This window comes from Tupaia chinensis, unplaced genomic scaffold (genome assembly GCF_000334495.1).
Source record: "Tupaia chinensis unplaced genomic scaffold, TupChi_1.0 Scaffold000101_1, whole genome shotgun sequence".
Taxonomy (NCBI): domain Eukaryota; kingdom Metazoa; phylum Chordata; class Mammalia; order Scandentia; family Tupaiidae; genus Tupaia; species Tupaia belangeri.
The window spans coordinates 3,600,491-3,621,347 of record NW_006159565.1 but is presented as its reverse complement, the minus strand read 5'-3'; the positions used below and the strand labels follow the sequence as shown (position 1 = coordinate 3,621,347).

At 51.2% G+C, this 20,857-nt stretch overlaps 1 protein-coding gene across 1 annotated transcript in view; it reads right to left on the bottom strand.

Moving 5' to 3' along the window:
• RRBP1 (ribosome binding protein 1) overlaps positions 1 to 20,857 on the bottom strand; it is a 62,033-nt gene that overhangs the window by 36,722 nt on the left and 4,454 nt on the right. The window contains exon 3 of the mRNA XM_027770013.1: positions 20,235 to 20,829. Coding sequence (XP_027625814.1) covers positions 20,235 to 20,829 — 595 coding nt within the window. The remainder of the gene's footprint in view (positions 1 to 20,234; positions 20,830 to 20,857) is intronic.

Below are 20,857 nucleotides of genomic sequence, written 5' to 3'. Positions count from 1 at the left end.
GGTAGAGAGGGCTGGCGGAATCTGGGGGCCCTGTGCGGAGAGAGGGAAGGAGCGCAGACTCATTCTCACGCCCAAAAGGGCAGACGCAGCAACACAGCCCACTACTCCCAGCAGGAGGAGGTTCTGGAAGAGGCAAGAACTCGGTGGGACCATGAGGGACCAGCAGAGCACCCTGGAGGCCTCATGCTCTTCCAGGACACAGAAACTGGCTGAATGATGGGCCCTGGATGATCCTTCCAACCTGCCCAAGGCCCATCCTTGGCTGGAAGTAACATCCCTTCTCATAAAGTGTTTTTTACAATCCTCCTGCCTCGGCCCCCCCAGGCGGCTGGGACTGGAGGCATGTGCCATCTCGCAGGCTCTTTTCTTTCTTCTCGGACACGACCTCACTGTGTTGCCCAGACCAGCCTTGAGCTCGCCATCCTCCTGCCTCAGCCTCCCGAGCTGCTTGGATAACAGGTGCACACACTGTCTCAGCCTTTGGTTGTGTCGGGAATTAAGCCTGAGCTCCCATGCGGCCCCAGCACATGGAACACAGCGTCCTGGCAGCACTCCCCCGTGGCGGGGCCGTCCCTGATTTTTTATCACGATCCTGAGCTGAAGTAAGCAAGGCCTTTGCATACTTGTCGCCCTTCTTTTTCCAGCAAATGCCTTGTTCCGATTCTTGCCCTGCACAACTCAGCAAGTTTCCCCCACTTGGCCACCACCAAGCTGAGTGAGCCGTGGGTGCAGACAGAGCAGCAAAGCCACCCTCTCCTGCCAGCACACATGTGCACACACACATCCCCAGAGCCATGGGAGAAGGCTGGGAGCAGGGCAAGGTGCTTCCCGTACAACTGGGTTCAAACACTATTTCCAGCTCTCACTGGAGGGTGTAAGCAGAGGGAAGGCTGAGCTGGGTTCTTCTAAAGCAGGCCTGTTCTCTCACCAGTCCTCAAATAAGACTGGAGGACCCGGGGTCACGTGCCAACAACCAAGGGTCACTTCTGAAGAATCCACCCTGCCCGCCCCCACACAGGTTTCGCTCTGGCCGTGGCTCTCACGCAGTCCTGAAGACAAGGGAGTGGCCTGAAGTACCTTACCTGAAACTCGGGCAATTCCTGTGCTGGGGGCCACACCTGCCCTACAGCGAACGGCACAGCCCACCATGAGCAAAATAGAGACGACCAGACCAGCCTCAGGGGCACTTTTGGCTTAGCCCACCTCCTGCCAACTAGTCAGGAAGGTTTCCATAGCAACCCTGAATTCTCTGGCTTGTCACAATATTTTCACTTAGTACTTACAATATTTTCATTACAAGTCAAAGCACTTGGCATGATACCTTAATAAAGGGATGTGGGTGGGCTGGCTGCTCTGAGCACCTTTATTCTGTCACTCACCTTGGTGACGCACGAGAGATTAAAAATAAGCACGTGGACATTAAAGGCCTAAGAGCTCACCGGTGCCACGAAAGTGGGTACTAGGGGAAGGGCACACCCCTTCAGCTTTTTCCGTTTCATCAGAATATGTATCTGTAGGTAGGATCATTTCAATGGTCAACTTCCATGTGCTAGAGAAGAATCTGGAAACAGCTAAGCCAAAAGGACATGTAAGGCCCTCACAAGCTCACTCAGGAGGAACTTCTCACTGTCTGCATCTAGGCCTCCAGGCTGCACTTCCCCAACAGTCCATGACCACGCTCACTGCTAATACTTTCCAGGAGGGGAGACCATGTGCTCAGAGACACTGCTGGAGGCACGGGCTGGTGGGCAGCTTCCTCGGCTCGTGGTCAGTGACCAGCTACATAGGCATCTACCCTCTGACTCAGCATGGTCCGCCCCTGCATCACCAACACACGGGCCACCAGCCATCTGTAGCTGCTGAACACTGAGACATGGCTAGTGTGATGGTGCTACATGTGGGAAGCATACAAGAGATTTTTAAAGACTTGGTATGAAAAAATGAGAAGTTTTTTGATGATAGCACAGAAGTAATGTAACTGGACCCACGTGGGAAGGCCTTGGGTGTGCATCCCAGGCCTCCCTGTACATAATGGGAGGGGAACCCATGATCTGTGCTGGCTGAGGCTGGGGGTGGATTGTGGCATGAGGACTCCTCTGTGATGGCTGAGGTTGGGGGTAGATTATAGCAGGAGGACTCCTCTGTGATGACTGAGGTTGAGGATAGATTATAGCATGAGGACTCCTCTCTGTGTTGGCTGGGGCTGGGAGTGGATTGTGGCATGAGGACTCTTCTGTGATGACTGAGGTTGAGGATAGATTATAGCATGAGGACTCCTCTCTGTGTTGGCTGGGGCTGGGGGGGGATTGTGGCATGAGGATTCCTCTCTTTTTTATGAAAGAAATAAACTTGAAAAAGTTATATATTGGGACACCTGGCGGCATTGTAGTTAAGGGGGTTGCATCCCACATGGCCAACTGTGAGTCTGAGAACCTGACCTGGAGGCCTGAAAAATACACCGGGCATGTGTACATGAGTGTCCACAATCCCAAGAGGAGAATGGAGAAGGGACTGTGCTGTGGCCACCCATGATTTCTCACTTTCTCTCTCCATCTCTGTCTCTCTGTGGCAAGCATATATGCCCTATTGCAAAACTTCAAAAAATTAAAATTATATATTGGTCAGCCCATGATTTGGTGGTTGGTGGGAGTGGGGAGTGCTGGATCCCACACAATCAAGTCCTAGACCCAGCAGCTGGAAAAACATGCCAGGTGCATGTGCATGTGTGTGCATGTCCATAATCTCCAAAGGAGGGAGAAGGGCAGGAGAAGGGACTGTGGTGTGACCATTCCCCAGGAGGTGCTTTCTTCTATTCTTTTTTTACTGTCTGACTCAGGCAAGCCTAAATGTATTCTAAAATAATTAAAAAAAAAAATTATATAGCAACTGCATGAAATAATACTATTTTGAATAAACTGGGTTAAATAAAACATTAAAATTCATTGTTTCTTGTTTGCTTTCTTTTATTTTTATCTTATTCACGGTGGAGAATGTGATCGGCGCAGAGTGGAGTGAGGGGAGGAAGCAGAACCCTCACAACATTCCTGTCATACTGTGATCCTGACCCCCTGTCCTAGCCCTCCAGCTCTCCAAGATCTTGGGTGCATGTGCAACTGCTGGCATGTTTTCAAGCCACCCCGGGCCCTGAGCCTGTAGTGGCCATGTGGCCTCCAGCACTAGAGCTCTGTCTGCCAATGATGGTGCCACTGGACCAGGCCTTGCTGGCCTGTTAACGCGGCTAGCTAGGAACATTTCGATTCCGTGTGTGGCTACACATACAGGTCACACTTTATTTCTCCTGGACTGGGATCTGCTCTTCTATTGACTGCCCATGTCCTAGCAGAGGCCCAAGTGACCAAGGACTCTGGCCTCTTTTGAACTCTCTCTGCAGTCCACCCTTGCTGGCACTGCTGTGAGGGACACATCTGGACAGCACAGCTGGGGACTGCCCTGATAGGCCGCTCCCCGCACCGTCTCTGCACGTGTGGGCTCTCCTGCAGGCTCTGCCCCGCGTTCTGGGAGTACGCTGAGGGTAGCATTCTAGTAAATCTCTATTAAAGCTTTCTAGTGTAATTATATTTTATTAGATATTTTAATTTAAAAAGTAATAAAAACCTTAACAAGGTAAATAATCCCAAACTATGTAAAGCAAAATTTAACACTCTCCTCTGCCCCGCCCCCAGCACCCCTCACAGAAACTTCCATGGCCACCCCCAGGCTCACACCAACACTACCTTTTCAATTATTTTTAGAGTCCCATAACTTCACAAAACATTTTTCATCAAATCTTTCAGGTAAGAACTGCCTCTGTTCTCCCCAGACTAGTGGCAGGAAAACTGAATGAAAAAAGAAAAGCACTTAGAAACCAGTGGGCCAGCTCTGTGGCCTGGTGGTTAATGCAGCTGGATCCCACTTGGCTGGCCACACGGTTTTAGTCCTGAACCCGGTGGCTTGAAAAACACAAGAGGTGTGTATATACACACAAAATCCCAAAGGAGGGAGAGATGGAGGAGAAGGGACTGTAAAGTGACCATTCCTCATGGAAGGTGCCTTCTCTTCCTTTCTGTCTCTCTCTGGCAACCACAAACACTCTTCAAGGAAAAAAAAAAAAAAGACACAGAAACCAGAACTTCTGGACCTCTGGAGGAGATGAATCTGAACAACATGCTAAGAGAAGTCAGTACTTGTCTAGCATGTCATTCATGTTTCTAGCAAATACTTGAAGACTCCAGTATCGCTGGCTTTGCAAAATCTTTTTTTTTCTTGTAATTTCTTTCTTTCATGAAAGATATGACAGAGCTCCAGACAACATGCTCAAGAGAGAGAAAAAGAAGAGAGACATGTACCCTGGATGGTGTCGTGTCACTCCACGACCCCCCCCGCCAGGTCTCCAGTTAGGATCTCGGGCACATGAGCCTGGCGCTTTTCATGTCTACTCAGAACCCAAACCTGTGGTCAACTGTGTGGTTTTTGGCGCTGCCACCTGCAGGGAAGGCTGGGCCTATAAAAATTTAAGGCACTACCATAAATTCAATCTGTTACACCAGACTTCACAAAGGCCAGGGATGGTCACAAGAGGGCAGCTCACTGAGACACCAGCACTTTACGCTTTGCCCATCTCCTGGGCTCAGATACCAGACATGGATGGGCGGAGTCCTGGGCAGAGGAGGGAGCAGGAAAGCAAGGCACAGAGGAGCAGGCTGGCGTCCAGGGCAACAGCACAACTCAGACCCCCGCTTAGCAGAGAACACAGTGACAAGCCTGGGGTCAGGCCCTGTCCTTTCAGGACAGGTACTGTCGCAAAGGTCATGAGGGCCAGGGCTCAGAGGGCGGCCCTCCTAAACTGGGTGGCCCTGGTGATGGCTGCTCGAGGGAATCTGGGCCACAGCCCTCTGAGCTGAGGACTTGTCCTAGGGACTGGCAATGGCATGTTCAGGTGCCGTCTCGTGACCTTCAGTGCCGACAGCTCACTCACTAAGAAAATAAATGAACACGACCACTGTGAGGCTGAACACACACGCCACGTGCCCGGTCCAGACCGCCCTTGGCCAAGGGGCACTCTGATCAGCACAAGGCCTCTGGACAGGCAGCCTTGGCCAAATTCCAGCTCTGCTCTTTCCCACACAGTGGCTTACCTCCCTCTGCTGGGTCCCCTGGCAGAGAAATGGGGGCAACAGTGGCTGGTCCCTCATAGCCTGGCTACAAATGTTAAACTGCAACATGCCTGGCACAATGCTGGGCACAAAGATCTGCAGAATAAACAAACAGGGCCAGCCTTCAAGGCCCAACCACACAATCACCCCAGACCCTACCCTCCCTGAGCTGAGGGAATGGCTCTGTTCCTGCCTTCACCTGTTCTTACCAAAAGAATGGAAGTCCCACAAAGCTGGGGCACAGGAGCCGGCCCTGTCTGAGGACAAGCCTCCAAAGACAAACCTCCAGACACAGCTAGGACAGAACACCGCAGGCTGGGGGCCTCCTGCCGCACCACTGTCCGCACTCACAGGTAGGAGAGGAGCCCTGCGCCTTCAGGGCCTCTCAGCGAGCATGGTGGCTTGGATAATGTGTAAAGTACCGAATTTCAACACTGCTCTCCCAGGCCAGCCTGTGGCCTGGTGGTAGATGGAGCTGGATCCCACACGGCCGACCATATGGTTGAGGTCTTTTAACCTGGCTGCTTGAGAAACACGCTGTGTAGGCGTGCACATGTGTGTGTGCGTGTGCACCCAAAATTCCAAAAGGAATGAGATAAAGGGATTGCAGCGTGACCACACCCAATGAGGGGCAAGAGGTGCTTTCTCCCTCTCTTTGGTAAGCACACGTGCCCTCTGGAAAACTGAAAAAAATAAAACTGCTCTCCTTTCACAATCCTGCGGCAAGGCTGCATCATCTAAACTCAAACTTGTCTTACAAAAAAGCACTTAGGAATCTGTTCATTCACTGTCAACTGTGGGGGAATTTTAGAGGGACTTTTCTTTCCACCTGTGCAGTTATCAGGTCAAAGCTATAAGGAAGGTCTTAGTGAACAGGGCCTCCTGGCCTCTGCAGCACCAGGCTACTGGACTGCTCCTGCACTGCTCACTCCTGGCTCCTTCCGCCTGCCAGCGGGGAGGGCACTGGGACTGCTCCAGGAACTGCCTCCAGGCATCCTGACAGCTGGTGGCCAACAGGAGGAGATTAGCACCTGGCATGGTGCTGATCCAGCTGTCCCTGCAGGTACCCAGTGACCAGGCAGACAGGTGAGGTGGTCTCCAGACACAAAGTATGCACCTACTGTGTGTGTACCTGCAGGCCTACAAAATGCTAGGCCTGAACAGGTAAGTTAGAGGGGAATGCAGCTAAGAGGCTGCACAGGGCAACCGTGTAACAGGGTGACGTGGGAGCTGGGACTGACGATGGCTTTGACGTCGGGGTGCCTGAGCCAAGCTCTGCAGGGTAAGGGGGCGGTGTGGGGGCATGGGGAAGGGGAGCAGCACAGGACAGCTCCCAGGCCTGCAAGGCCCTGGCTAGTTGGATTTGCAAAGGGAATGGAGTGAGGGGAGACTGGAGCACGTCCAAGTGTTCACAGCGCCAAGAATCCACAGTTTACCCTGCAGGCAGCGAGCACCGTCTAGAAGGGGACGAGGTTTCCATCTCGGAAATGATACACAAGACCCACAGGGACAAGGCAGGGGGTGGCAGGCCAGGGAAGAGCCCAGGATTGGAGGCCAGGCCTGATTATTTGGAAAGCAGAGGTGATGGGAGAGGTCCAGGTGCCAACCCAGGGGCTCTGACAGTACAGCCTGTCACAGGGCTGGAGGAGGAGGGGACTCCAGTGGCCAAGACACATGCTTTCTTCAGTGCTGTCCAGACCCGTTCCAAGGGCCTCTGTCTCTAACTCAGATGCGGGCCCAAGAGCTGCTGCAGGAAGGCAGCCAGACTCTATCCTCAGGAGGCCTCCACATCCTGCGGGCTTCAATCACCCCAGCCAAACTCAGGTCAGCTGTAGAAGGAAGAGGGTCCTAGGGTGCCAGGGCCCCAGGAAGGCTCTCCTCTTGCCGGCTTGAAGCTCAGCACTGCACAAGCAATCGTCAGCATCTACAGCTGAAGATTTAGACACAGGACGAGTCCCCTGCTCTCGCTGACCCCAACAGCAGAGAGGATCCTGCTCTTCATCAGAGGAGCCCGCTCTCTGTGGAGTCCTGCCCTCAGTTGGCAGGTGGCACCATCTCTGGGAACGAGGAACTCTGGCCGACACCCCTGCTGCCTCTCCCTACCCGTACATTCGTGGACTGTGGCTGTGGAGGGTCTTCCTAGGCCCGTGGACAAAGTGACCCTTATGAGGCCCTAGGGGAAAAGAAGATCTCCCAAATGCGCTTCACCCGCCCTCATTCACCGCTCATCTACCCAAAACTGAGCCAGGCCCTGGGAGGTGCACAGACCAAGGAGCTCGGTCTGGCTCGGGCCGCAGAGCCCAGCCCTGCCCAGGCACAGGTCAGTCCTGCCTGAGCTCTCCCGGAGCAGAACCGGCAGGATGCAGACCAAGGAGGGACTGCACTTGACCCCTGCTGCCAGAGCCGCTCACATCTGGATCGTGTGCTGAAGCTAAGTACGCACCATGTCAAGGCCTTACTGAGGCCTTTTAATCAGGTTTTACCCATTGGCTGGAGGATAACTGAAGCTGGTACCAAACGGGGTAGCTGTGCATTTCACGGTGTCTAATAGAATTTTAAAATATCCAAGATTGAATGATTTTATTTTTCCTCTCTGTACTTTTTTTTTTTTTTACCCAAATTCCGACAGAAACCATTGTTCCTGGGGAAAAGCCTACACTGCATTATTTTTAAAAATCAAAACAATCCCTGGAGGATCTCAGGACAAGATCCGTCCTTGGGCTTCCGAAGGGACTCGGGCTGGTCCAAGGAGGATGAGGTTCAAATGACAATCAAGATTTTACTGAATGCCTGCAGAAAAAGACAAGCGAGTTTTAAGCCCATGCTGAGACTGGAGCCCCCAGCCCCCATGCTGTAAAGGACTGAATGGAGGTTTCTGGAAGAATGTCATCCAGCAACTTCTCACACTGATACTTGGCCTGCTTCTGTAGGGGTTGTTTTTGTTCTTCTTTAAAAAAAAGAAGTTGGGTTTCAAGATTCACACAGAAAGTGAATAAAGGCTCAGAAGCCCTGGGGAATCATCTCAGAGCTTCAGACCCAGAGAAGTAGAGTTAAATTCAAAAGATGAAGTATCAGACTGATCTCTCCACCCCTCCCAGTGCCAGGGACAGAGGCAAAGGAACAACTGCAGGTGGGGGGCTGCACGGGGCTGCAGGCTGAGGCCCAGGCCAGGCTTGGCCCACCCTGCCACCCCACAGCTGTGGACTGCTGAGAAGTCTGAGCACTGGCTTCTGCTTTTCTGAAATAGGTACAAATACAAATCTACCTCATGGAGAACTGTGGGCGATAAAGGCACGGAATGGAGCTCCACGAACCACACACCTGAACAAACACCGGGCCTGGGACAGAGCAGACTCAGGAGGCAGGACGAATGGGTGGGTGGTGGGAAGGCCGCAGTGGGCAGAGGAGCTGTTACCAGATTCCGCTGTGCCCTAGACACCCTGGATGGCGCTTTCCTGGGGGTTTGGTAACTCCTCCCCACACCTCCTGCCCCATTAGATTACAGAACGTGATGTGAAATCCTGGGTTCTATTCCCTCTTGTGCATTTCTGCCTCACCTGGGAGGCAGAAGGAGGGGCACAGACGTGGGCCTCAAAGACCCTTCCGTATTCTCCCATCAGGCACTGCCAGTCCCAAGACATGGAGCCACCTTTAACTTTCCATCTTCCCTCTGCCAGGAAGCAGGCGCCAGGTGCCAGGGTCTGCGAGGGATACTGGCATCTTGCTGGCGGCCCGAGAAGTGGCCACTACTTTTCTTCATCCCAGGCCCCTCAGAGGAGCAAGGCCTCTCTTTGGCGGCTCAGATGATGCCTCAGAAACCTATGGCCACGCGAGACTGCTTCAAAGCCCTGGGAGGACAAGAAGATGCCAGCTCTGGTGCAAGGAGGCCTGTGTCTGTCTGAGACTAAGCATGGAGTTCTGGCTCTCCATCTAAAAAACACTAGACAATTAGAATGGTGACACTGACAGTGAACAGTGTGAGCGGTGAGCCAGTTGCCATGCTACCTCCCCAGGGTGGCCTCTCTCCTATACAGACGGCGTGCTGGTGGTGGGCCCCACAGATGTGTCTGAGAGTGCTTCGTATCTGCAGGAGGCTGGCTGGGCTCTCCTGGGCCTTGGTATGATGGCCTTCTGGACCCAGAACAAAATCAGCCTGCATAGGCCCTGGGGAAGGGGGGGTCACAAAAGGCCAACTCACAGGCAGAGAGAGAAGTGCCCTGCTCCCCCAAGGCACTGACCCCCCTCTCCCAGTAGGCAGAGAGGCCACGGGTCCTTGGGCAGGCTCCAGCTTTCTCGAGGGCGTGTCAAGGACCCTATGGGCCGGTGTTCTCTAGTGACATGGCAGCAGAGTTCAAGAGGCAACAGCGCTGGCCTGGATTCAGCCTCTCCTAGTGGCACTACTGAGCGAGCCACGCTGCGCCACTGCTGGCCCAGCCGGGTGGTGCTGTTGGTGGCAAACCGAACGGCACTGCTTTAAGCAGCACAGCTGACTGTAGTGCTGGATTCAACCACTGGCCTGGAGACACGCCAAGTGCATGTGCATGTGCCCAAGGTGTTGAGAAGCTGGAGAGCCGGGACAAGGGGATGGCGCAGGTGTGATGAGCCACTACTGAGAGTGCTTCCCCTCATCCTCCTGGGTATGCAACTCACACTCCCATGAATAAAATCTAAAAACCTAAAACACACACTGCTCTTGCGGAGCTCACGCTGACGGTGCAGTCCCCAGAACATACACGCTGACACCTCCCAGTCTCCGGGTACCCTGGGCTGAGCCCCAGCATACTGGCCAGAATCAACCCTGGTGCCGGGATATGCAGGCTGTCCTGACGGCCCAATGCCAAGAGGAGGACTCCATCAACATAGCCCTGGGCTCAGGTGGGAAGAAACAGCGTGATCACACAGGCAAAGACCAAATCCGAAGATAAAATAGATTTAAAAAAAATAACCACCACCACCATGTACACACACTTCCTGGGAGGAACCCAGCTTTTTCAACCGACGCTGAGCACACATGCCGGGCTAGTTTTCAGAGAATGAAGCTGCCAGGCCAAACTGTGCCTCTGCTGCCGGCACCTCCCGTGCTCGGACGCTTTCTTTCTGGGCAATTCCCTTTTTTCCTGTGATTCGATCACTTCCCTCTTCCTTAAATGTTTAGAAAAGACTCTGCACCTTTTGCTTTATCAACAGATGTTTTGTTCTTACTCCATGTCTGCGATTACGGCACTCCTCGTGAAGTTAGTCACTTCCATAGCACCATGGTCAACGGTGTGAGCACCACGTCAGCCAGCAAACAGCCGTGTGGCTTTCACGTAAACTGTGAAACATTTCTGGAGAGCATCTTAGCGCTCTTTCCTAAATTAAAAACGCATCCCACCTTTTCATTCTTTTAGATTTGCAGAGAGTGCATGCTCTTGAGATAGACAGAGACAATGGGAGAGGGAAAGCGCTGCACCCCACACGATGGGATGCAATCCCCTCTCTTATTTCTCTCACCTGTTAGGACTTGGGGCACACATGCACACATGGCTGGAGTGTTTTCAAGCCACCAGGGCCAGGATTCAAACTGAAGCCATCCTTGTAGTATCTGGCTTCCTTAACTACTGGGCTACGGGGCCAGCACCTATACCTGTCTTCGGACTTAGCAAATGCATACCTAGCCATGTTCATCAGAGAGAGCCACACGACAAGATACATGTAGCACTGCAGTGTTAATTTACCAGCAAACCCACAAAACCACACAATACTTAAATACCACTCACATAAATTGTGATACCTTCATGCTATGGAGTATCATGCTGCCAAACGTGGCAGCTTTGCAGGTACAATAGGAACTGTCACCAGCATGCTGTCAGGCGGAGGCCGGGGCCTAAGTGTGTACGTTACCACTCCCACTTGTGGGTGCCCACATGACAGGCAGTGGGTAGAGACCAGGATGGAGTGGGAAGAAAGACTTACAATGTTTGTCGTCCATGCTTCTATACCATTTGAATTTTGTTTGCTAGAAACATGTATTTATATAACAATAAACTTTAAGAGGCGGGGATTAAAAAGGCAGGTGTTCGCTGTCAAATACAGCCATGGACAAGTGGTAAAAACCTGTCGCATGGCCCCGATTTGCTCTTGTAGGAAATCAGAGCCGAAGGTCTGGAAGAGTTCCAAGTGGGGCCTGTAGAAGCGTGTCCTACACTTGCTTCCATATCTGCCAGGTCTCTCGTTGGAGCACCTGTCAGCGAGGGCTCTGCGGGACCGACCAGGTGACAGGTAAGGTCTGGATGACTGAAGAAACACCCCCAGCTCCTGCTGGAGCCCAACTCTGGTGCTGATTTTGCTGCTGATCTGTCATGAGCCATGGCCAGCCACTGCCCATGACCTCACTTAAGAGCACCCCACTGTGATACGGTGAACAGAGCAGCTCACTGCACCCCACGCCCAGGACAAAGTGGGGCAGGAGCTGTGAGTGACGCCAATACACGGCTACAGAGCTGTGTTCATCTTCACAGGGTAGCCCAAGACCACCTTCCTCCCCACGGCTCCCGTTTAGGGCAGCGCACTGCAACAGAACCTTCTGCTCTGAGGGAGACATCCGCCTCTGCGCCATCCAAGAGGGCGGCCGGCGCAACGGAGAAGCCGGATCCTCTAACTGCATTTACTTTGCACTGACTTAAATGATCACCTAAATGGCTCTGTGTGACCCCCACACTGCACAGCACAGTCCTAGATCCTCACCCTCAAACCCTCAAGGCCCGGGACCCTGTCCTGCCCAAGTCAAGGTCTCTGACTGGTGGATGAGCTCCAGAGGGCGGGATTAAAAAGGCAGGTGTTCACTGTCAAATACAGCCATGGACAAGTGGTAAAAACCTGTCGCATGGCCCCGATTTGCTCTTGTAGAAAATCAGAGCTGAAGGTTTGGAAGAGTTCCAAGTGGGGCCTGTAGTAGCGCGTCCTGGCCTGCTTGGATGACTGGAACCCCTGCCAAGCATCCCCCAGCCCTGCAGCATGAGCATAGGGCCATCTCCCCTCCTCCCACCCACACAGTCACACCTCCAGGCCCTGTGTTTCGGGATGCCCAGGGCCAGTCGGCCCACCCAGGCACAAATTAGCTCAGCCCTGGCAGGGGGACAAGGCGGCCAAGGACAGCCACTGGGGTTGCCCGCAGCCCCTCACCAGAGAGAGGAACACAAGTCTAGTGCGAAAGCATCCACGCCCACTTCTTGTCCAGGCCTGATCACTAGCAGTGGCCACAGCTGCAAAGTGACTAGAACCAGCTCAACGCTAGATCACTGAGCTCAAACAGCAAAAAACAAAAAAGCATGAGACCGATTCTACATGCCCTTGTGAAAATCTCGATCTTCAGTTGAGAGATTCAAACCCTCTGCCACATCAGCTCGTGGCTAACACATTGCTCAACATCAAAGCGGCCTGCCGGGACAGAGTAAAACCCAACACCGTGAGGCTGTTCCACACCGGGAGGCACCAGGTTTGTTCTGGAGACCCCCGAGTACGCCAGGCATGCACGTACCAGAGATACTGGGCCATCTGAGGCCAGGCGCTGATTGCGGTGTCAAGATCCTATGGGGGGGGGGGCGGCAGGTGGTCTGGTGGCTACAGTGCTGACTGTGGTGCAAATCTTGGACCCAGTGGCTTGAAAACCATACTCGGCACATGCGTACCCAAAATCCCGAGGGAGAAATGGAGAAAAATGGAGAAAGGAATGTGGTGTGGCTATGCCTCCTGGGGGCTGATTTCTCACTTTCCTTCTTTCTCTCTGCGTCTCTTTCCAGCGAGCCTACAGGCCTTATGGCAAAAAAACTAGAAACAACAAACAAACAAAACACCTGTTGGGAATGCTGTCTTTTTCCCTCTCTCATTAGAAAGCAAAGAAGAAGGACCAGCAGTTAGCGTAATGCCTATGTCACTGGACTCCCATGTAGTCAACCGGGGTTCAAGGCCTGGACCCGGTGGCTTAAACTCAAGTGGGCGGGCGTGCGTGCATGCCCAAGATCTCGAGAGGAGAATGGAGGAGAAGGGGATTGTGGCATGGCCATCCCTCTGAGGAAGTGATTTCTTGCTTTCTATCTCTCTGTCTTTCTGGCAAGCGTGCATACCCTATAGCAAAAATCTCTCTCTCTCTCTCAAAAAAAAAAAAAAAAGAAGAAAAAAAGAAAAGAAAACAAAGAAGAAAGTCCCAGAAAACACAGACAAGACGGGACTATCGCTGTCAGTGACTCAGAATTCCCAGAGATGGGGCTTCATGATACAAATTGGCCAATAACTCAAAACACATCACCCACCCACCTCTGGAGTAGTTCTTCAACAGCAAGGTCCTGGCCAGAGTCTTCCGACATCTGCAGTGACATTCCCAACATTCCCTCAGACTTTTTCCCATGTTTGCATATCTGTACATGAACACATCCAAACTGATGCAAGGAGAGAGACGCACACCCCACTGAGCCCAGCCTGGGCTTCTGTCCTTTAAAATGGAACTACTGAGCTGTAGGCCACAGGTCACATGCAGTCAGCCCACCTCTCCCTCCTTGCCCATGGCACCTCGCAGCAGCTCCAGCTAACAGCACCCCAACCTGTGCTTCAGGCAAGATGGCAGACACAGAAGTCAAGGAACGCCTTCTGAGCCTGACAGCTAGAAAGAGCTGAAATGACCTTTGTGCTAGGGAAGAGCAGACTGAGAGTCCAGATGAGGCAAATCCAATAGATCCAATGCAATGGACCATCTGGCTGAGGGCAGCCTGACCCTGAGAAAAACTGAGTAGTACTACATGTATCTGCCACGCTGGACTTCCATCGCCAGCCACTAACGACCTCTCCTCGGGACATTACACACCAGCACTGACTGCAGGAAAACACACCGCACAACTAAATGACAAACTCCTGGACACATTCTTGTCTGCTCTGGTTTGACAATGGTCATACAGAGTCCTACTGCTGCACTAAAGGGCACAATGAAAGGACCTGATTCTTTTTTTTTTTTTTTAAATAATTATTCTATTTAACTTTACTTATTTTTACTAGAGAAGGATAGAGTGAGAGAGAAAGCAAGAAAGCAAGCCACCAGGTCCAGGACTTGAATGATAGTTGGCCATGTGGGAGTCCAGCGTCCTTAATCATCACACCACCAACTGGCCCCAGGACCCGATGCTTCACCATCCACACACACTGGCTGTGAACACCTGCACGTAATAAATGCCCAGCCTCCCACATCCCAGGACCAGCACCCTCCATCCACGAAGTCCTTAGCCTCTGTCATTCCGTGGACCCAGAGTCCTCCTGCAGTCCAAGCATAACCTCACTGCAGAGAGCGGAGGGGACTCCTGCCCCTATTGCAGGGATGGTGGTGGCAGGAACTGAGCTGTGTCCAAAGCCAGAATTCTGGATACTCTTCCCACAGAGACTGCTGTGTGGTCCCTACCTGGGACCACGGCACTTCAAATACATTAAGGATGTGAAGTTTTCTGTGGATAACTTGGAGCCCACCAATTCACACCATTGCTTCTGAGGAGAGTGGAGATAGGGCCTAGCGGTGGTGCAGCAGTAGCACATGGGACCCACAAAGGGAAGGTCCTGGGTTCCCAGCCAAGGGCCCCCGAGCACGCCAGGTGCATGCACTGTGATCAGGGCCAGTGAGGTCGGGGCTAGATCATGGTGCACAGACCCTCACCGTGGGGTCTTAGCCGTCTCTCTCTGGGGAATATCCCCCCCTTTCCTACATTCTCCTCAGAATTTTGGGCACACAGGCACACATGCCCAGTGTTTTTTTCAAGCTGCTGGGTCTAGCACTTGATCCAGTGCCCCAACCACTGCACCACCTGGCCCATAAACTTAAAAAAAGAAAAGCTTGACAACTGGGCAGTGTCTAGAGACAGGTGTCAGCACTCAAACATGCACACTATCTAACACTGGACATGGACACCTCCTCTCACCCCTCCTGGGAACCATGGAGGGTCTCTTCACCGTGGCCGGAGCTCTGGACCTGGCCATGAACTCCACGCTCCCAGCCTGCACTGCTACAAATGACCTTGCCCTCTCAGGAGGTCCTCTGGGCCTCCGGCTCGCAGGCCCTCCTCTGCATCTCCCTGAACTGTGGTAACGAATCCGCACACAAGGCCCGATACTGGGCTATGTCAGGAAGCCTCTCCAGCTCCTGCCCTCCAGGTATCTTTCTGAATTGTTTGAAAAATATGAAATTAAGGAAGGGTCCTTATTGCTTTATGTTTGGGAATGGTGAATAGAGTTTTTCAGATACTCTATGAACCCCCTACAGTAATTTTTTTTTATTTACATTCATTCACTGTACATCATTATAGCATACAAAATGAGATTTTTTCCATTCATAGTACACTGTATATTGGCCCCCCTACAGTAATTTTGAAAGGTCAGTAACTGAGAAGGGTTTTACTGGGACACTGTCTGCTTCGGCAGCTCCGCGGGTTCCTGTCCCGAGTGCCCTGGTGCGACCAAGCACCACTGAGGCCTCCTACGCAGGCGTTCCCGACTCCAGGGGCACTGGCACGGCCCCAGGACCCAGTGCCTTCTCCGGAGTTGCTTTCTGACTTTGTTACGATGAAATATTACTACACTGAAAAAATACATCAGAAAACAGGCCGGCCCAGTGGCACAGAGGTTTATGTGCGGCTGAAGTGATGCAGGTCTATACAGAAGACCACAGGTTCAGTTCCCTGACTGACCCACATAGGATGGCTGCCCACCATGATCCTGGCTGGGAAGGCCGGGGAAACACGAGTGAGACCCTGCTGAGGGTGCCTGAGTCTCTCTCATTCTCATGAAAAAAATACACTTTAAAAAACAGTCTGAAAACTAGAGTTATTATGGTATATTTCCCGAAGTTTTAAAATTGTTACCAGTGTCTTTGTCTTCCATTATTATTGTGGTGTCTAAAGAAGCTGATGTACTACTTTCTTCAACCTGAAGCCACATGGGACCACACCTTTGCTATGTGTTACTATGCAAGTGACCCAGCAATTACCATTAGTGGCCATCCTGTGCCTGGGTGGGGCAGAATACAGAGTCCCTTGGGGCTGTAAAGGGGCATGTAGCCACTAACCCAAATAGTTTGCACTGTTTCCTCTTGAAGTGAGCATCAGGAGTGAAAGAAAAACCACTAGTCCTGTCAAGGATCTTGAAACATCTAAGCTGCTTTTCACAAGGGTCACACAGCTTACAACACTATCACTTTTTGAACAATGTCCAGGGTTTTGTTTATGGCAATAGTTTTAAATAGAGCTTATTATTATTATTATTATTATTTAAGAGAGATTTTTTACTATAGGGCGCATGTATTTGCCAGAGAGACTAAGACAGAGAAAAAAAGTGAGAAATCGCTCCCCGGCAATCCTTTCTCCTCCATTCTCCTCTGGGGGCCTTGGGCACACATGCACACACATCTGCTGTGCACTGTAAGTCGCCAGGACTTTTAAGTCACAGTCAACTACATGAGAGTCCAGCAACATAGCCATTACGCCATCTGCTGGTCCTGAGCTTATTTGTTTTAGTATGAATTTTCAAAGTCATTTGCTCTTATATGAAAATGTCTACCAAGTCATTACTAAACCTAAGTACGGCCCTGGGTACTAGAGGCATCAGTACCTCCTGTGAGCTGGTTAGAATCTTAGCTTCTACCAGATCTGCCCCACCAGGAACTTTGCTTATCAAGATCCCCAGGGGATTCGGCATGTTCCAGTTTGAGAAGCGCTGCATAATAGGAAATCTCCAGGACCTTGAGGAGTCTGCTGGGTGGCAGATGTGGCCTACAACCACCCACGGGAATCCCAGGAAAACTGGACCAAGATTACATAGCGCAAAGTCAGGAAAAGAAAAATGAAGTCTCAGCAGGTGCTTTGCCATGTTTCCAGACTCCTGCGCATGCTGAATAAAAAGAGTCACCCTTCAGGCGCCCTATGGGCCACACACAGCTCCCTGTGTTGACTGTCCCACCAGGAGCCTGTGTGCAAGCCCCCTACATGAGTTTGGGTGACATTCTCACCTTGCCACCACAGTGACCATCTTCCACCATCTGGGATGATCAATATTATTGGGCCATCAGCAAAGTCATGATGCATTTTTGCATAGAAATACATGAAAAAAATAACTTCATGACTTTTCCGATGACTCGATAATTTCCTTTAAAATTAAATCTATTTCATCTAAACCTTAAATTTGGTAAGTGCATGCTGGGACGTGTGCATAGGAGGTGTCTAAGTAGACATTCCTACGTCATCAACGTACTGCAAGAACGTGTCTTTCCGTGTTTCCAGATTCCCAGGCATGCGCGGAACACTGTTCCCCCTCTGCTGAAACATGCTGCATCTCTCACTGGAGCTCTAGGATACAGTACAGTTCGATTTCAGAGTCATTCTGTTCTCCTGCTTATAACGGTGACAGCTGGACACAGGTGCACACCTCATATATGACTGGCCTTCTAAAAGCCACAAAACAAAACTCTGATCTGGAACCAGTTCCATGGCTGGGTGGTTAAGGCAGCCGAATGCCACATGGCTAATCACAAGGCTCAAGTCCCAGACGTGGTGGTTTGAGAAACACACCAGGTGCATGTGCGCCCAAAATCCCAAAAGGGGGGAGAGATGGAGATGGGACTGTGCACCATTCCCCACAGGGGGTGCTTTCTCCTCTCCCTGTCTTGTCTTCCTCTACTGAGTACATGTGCTCTTCTGGCAAAAATAATGAAACTATTCAGGCCCAGACTGGCGGCACATTCAGTAGAAAATGAAACTGAAGAAAATTGGGGGCTATGTGGCTGGTTGTGGGTTTGGATACCCTGGCTGGCCTGAACGCATGCCAGGGGTGAGTACCTAAGCTGCCGATGAGCGGGAGGCAGGGATAAGAGGTGCGGCAGGTGACACCCTATTGAGAGTGCATGTGCACATGCCATTGGGAATAAAAACATTTTTCAAAAATTGAAAAAAAATTAATTTCATAATCTTGCCTAGTTTTCCCTCAGATGGAGCTTTCAGGATAGCTTTATGTTAGGAGGGAAAAATGTCAATGAATAGAATAATGATAGACTACTAAGTGAACTTGGAATAACTCATTTCTATACTATTTTAACCTTTCTTATCCTGGAACATAGTATTCACTTTCTTGGTTCCAGTTTTCTTTTTATTGCCTCAGTCAAGCTTTTGTGGAAGTCCAAGAGGTCCCACATAGATCTTATTCTTAACAAGACTCTGTATTTCCTGCAGGTTAAGGTAGTTTTGCTTTCTTTCCAGTTATCATTGCATTTCTGCCTCACATCTTATTTTAAACATCTAAAACCACCCAAGGCAATGACCAGAGGATGCAGGAAGCTCTGAACACACCTGATGTGGGAGAACAGCGAGCTCTTAGCACATCCTTGTCTTTGGGGCAATGGAACATCACACCACACTTCAGCCTCTGGAAGCAGCCAGGGTCCAGGCTTTCGAAGGTTCTGAGTGGCTGACCTGACCTGGGGGGGCCCGGGGGGCTGGCCCTGGACTTCCAGCAGGAACCAACACATCACACTGAAGCAGGGCAGGGCACCACCCTTCAGCCTCTGGAAGCAGCCAGGGTCCAGGCTTTCGAAGGTTCTGAGTGGCTGACCTGACCTGGTGGGACCAGGGAGGCTGGCCCTGGACTTCCAGCAGGAACCAACAGCCATTCATATGGAATGGGTCCCTTGAGGGGCAGGGTTACTGCCTGAGCAGAGGACTGGTCAAATGTCAGGGAGGAGGAAATCTAGGAAAACCCCAGTCAGGCAGAAATAGAGAAATGCACCAGACACACAAGCCTTGTGCTTCCAGCCCGGGTCCAACCAAACATTTCCAATCTCTAAGGTACCTTTTGTCAAGATAAATGCAGTTAATTTTCCAAAGCCACCTAATGGCTTTTCAAACTTTTTAATAAAATAAAATAAAATAAAATAAAGTAAAATAAAATAAAATAAAATAGAAGAGATAATCAAATGAGTCATGAACACAAAACAGGAACTTCCGGGTCCAATTTTTACAATCATACACTCCAAGAAATAAAGGCTAATTAATACTCTCTATTGCCTAATGCCTACCTACAGTATACCTATTAAATGCTCTACAATGCTGCATCCAACAGCTGGGGTGAGGCAGAGAAGGGGACGCTGACAGGGACGGTGTGGAAACATGCCATTGCTACTCAGAAACATCATTTAACTGTAACTTATTCAGGGAGCATCAGGCAAGAACGGGACCAGGCTGACAGGATACAGTCACAGCCCTAAGAAAGACTTGTGGAGGGCTGCCAGACCCCATGTGGCAAACCCTGGCCCCAGTTGAAAAACAAACACTGGGTGCGTGTGTGCCCAAGATCCCAACCAATAGGGAGGTGGAGGAGAAAGGACTGCACCATCACCCTTCCTCTTGGGATGGTGCTTTCTCCCTCTCCCTCCATCTCTGTCCCTCTCTGGCAAGCACACACACCCTCTGGCAATTGGGGGGGAGGAAGACTTACCAAAAAGTCACAAACCTGTTTTAGATGGTGAGGTGGATAAAATTGCTATATTAATTCCTCACCTCTCCTTGTGCTCCCAGATGTTTAAGACCGGTCCAAACACAGACCTGTTCTAGACTGTTTCTTATTTCTTGCCTCTCCTTCCCCATGGCACTTTGCAGTTACTCTCACTGGAAACCCAGTGGGCCCCCTCCCTCTTAATTCAGAATCAGCCATATGACTTGCTCTGGCCAATAGGATGCTCACTGAAATGTCACTGCTTGAAATGCCCTTTGTGCTTCTGTCTATCCCAAAGAGTCACTAAAGTCTTAGCCTGGGTCCCAGACCAAACACATGTGGGATAGATTTGAGCTCGACCTGCAGCAAGGAGTCAACCCAGTTAAAATACAGACTGAAGAATCAACAGCCCAGCCCCAGAAGCATGAGTGAGAATACATGATTACTATTTGTCAGCCACTGAATTTTGACATGTTTGTTACACAGCCTTACTATGAGAGTAGCTGACTGATACAGGTGGTATCTCCAGAGAGAATCCAAAAGACATTTAAAGACAGTTTCCAAGTTCATAAAGAAGTCGGAGTTACTTACCAGGCTCACCTTTTTTCTTTGAACCGGATTTCTTCTTTGCAGAAGCCTCTTGCTTTGGTGCCTCCTGGCTCTGGAGTACCTCTGTATTTTTGCTTTGACTAGGAGCTGATTCTGTCTTTTTACCCTGATTGGCAGCAGCATCCACCTTCTTGCCCTGGTTGGGGGACCCTTCTGCCTTTTTGCCCTGGTTTGGTGTTCCCTCTGCTTTTTTCCCTTGGTTTGTAACACCCTCTGCCTTTGTGCTCTGATTAGCAACTGAATCTGCCTTTTTTCCCTGGCTGGGGGCTCCTTCTGCCTTTTTACCCTGGTTGGAAGTTCCCTCTCCCTTCTTGCCCTGGTTGGGGCTCCCTTCTGCCTTTTTGCTCTGGTTAGGAGTTCCTTCTCCCTTTTTACTTTGATTCTGGACCCCCTCAGTCTTCTTGCCCTGGTTCTGAGCACCCTCGCCCTTCTTGCTCTGGTTTGGGGTGCCCTCAGCCTTCTTGCCCTGGTTCTGAGCACCCTCGGCCTTCTTGCCCTGGTTCTGAGTACCCTCGCCCTTCTTGCCCTGGTTCTGAGCACCCTCGCCCTTCTTGCCCTGGTTCTGAGCACCCTCGCCCTTCTTGCCCTGGTTCTGAGCACCCTCG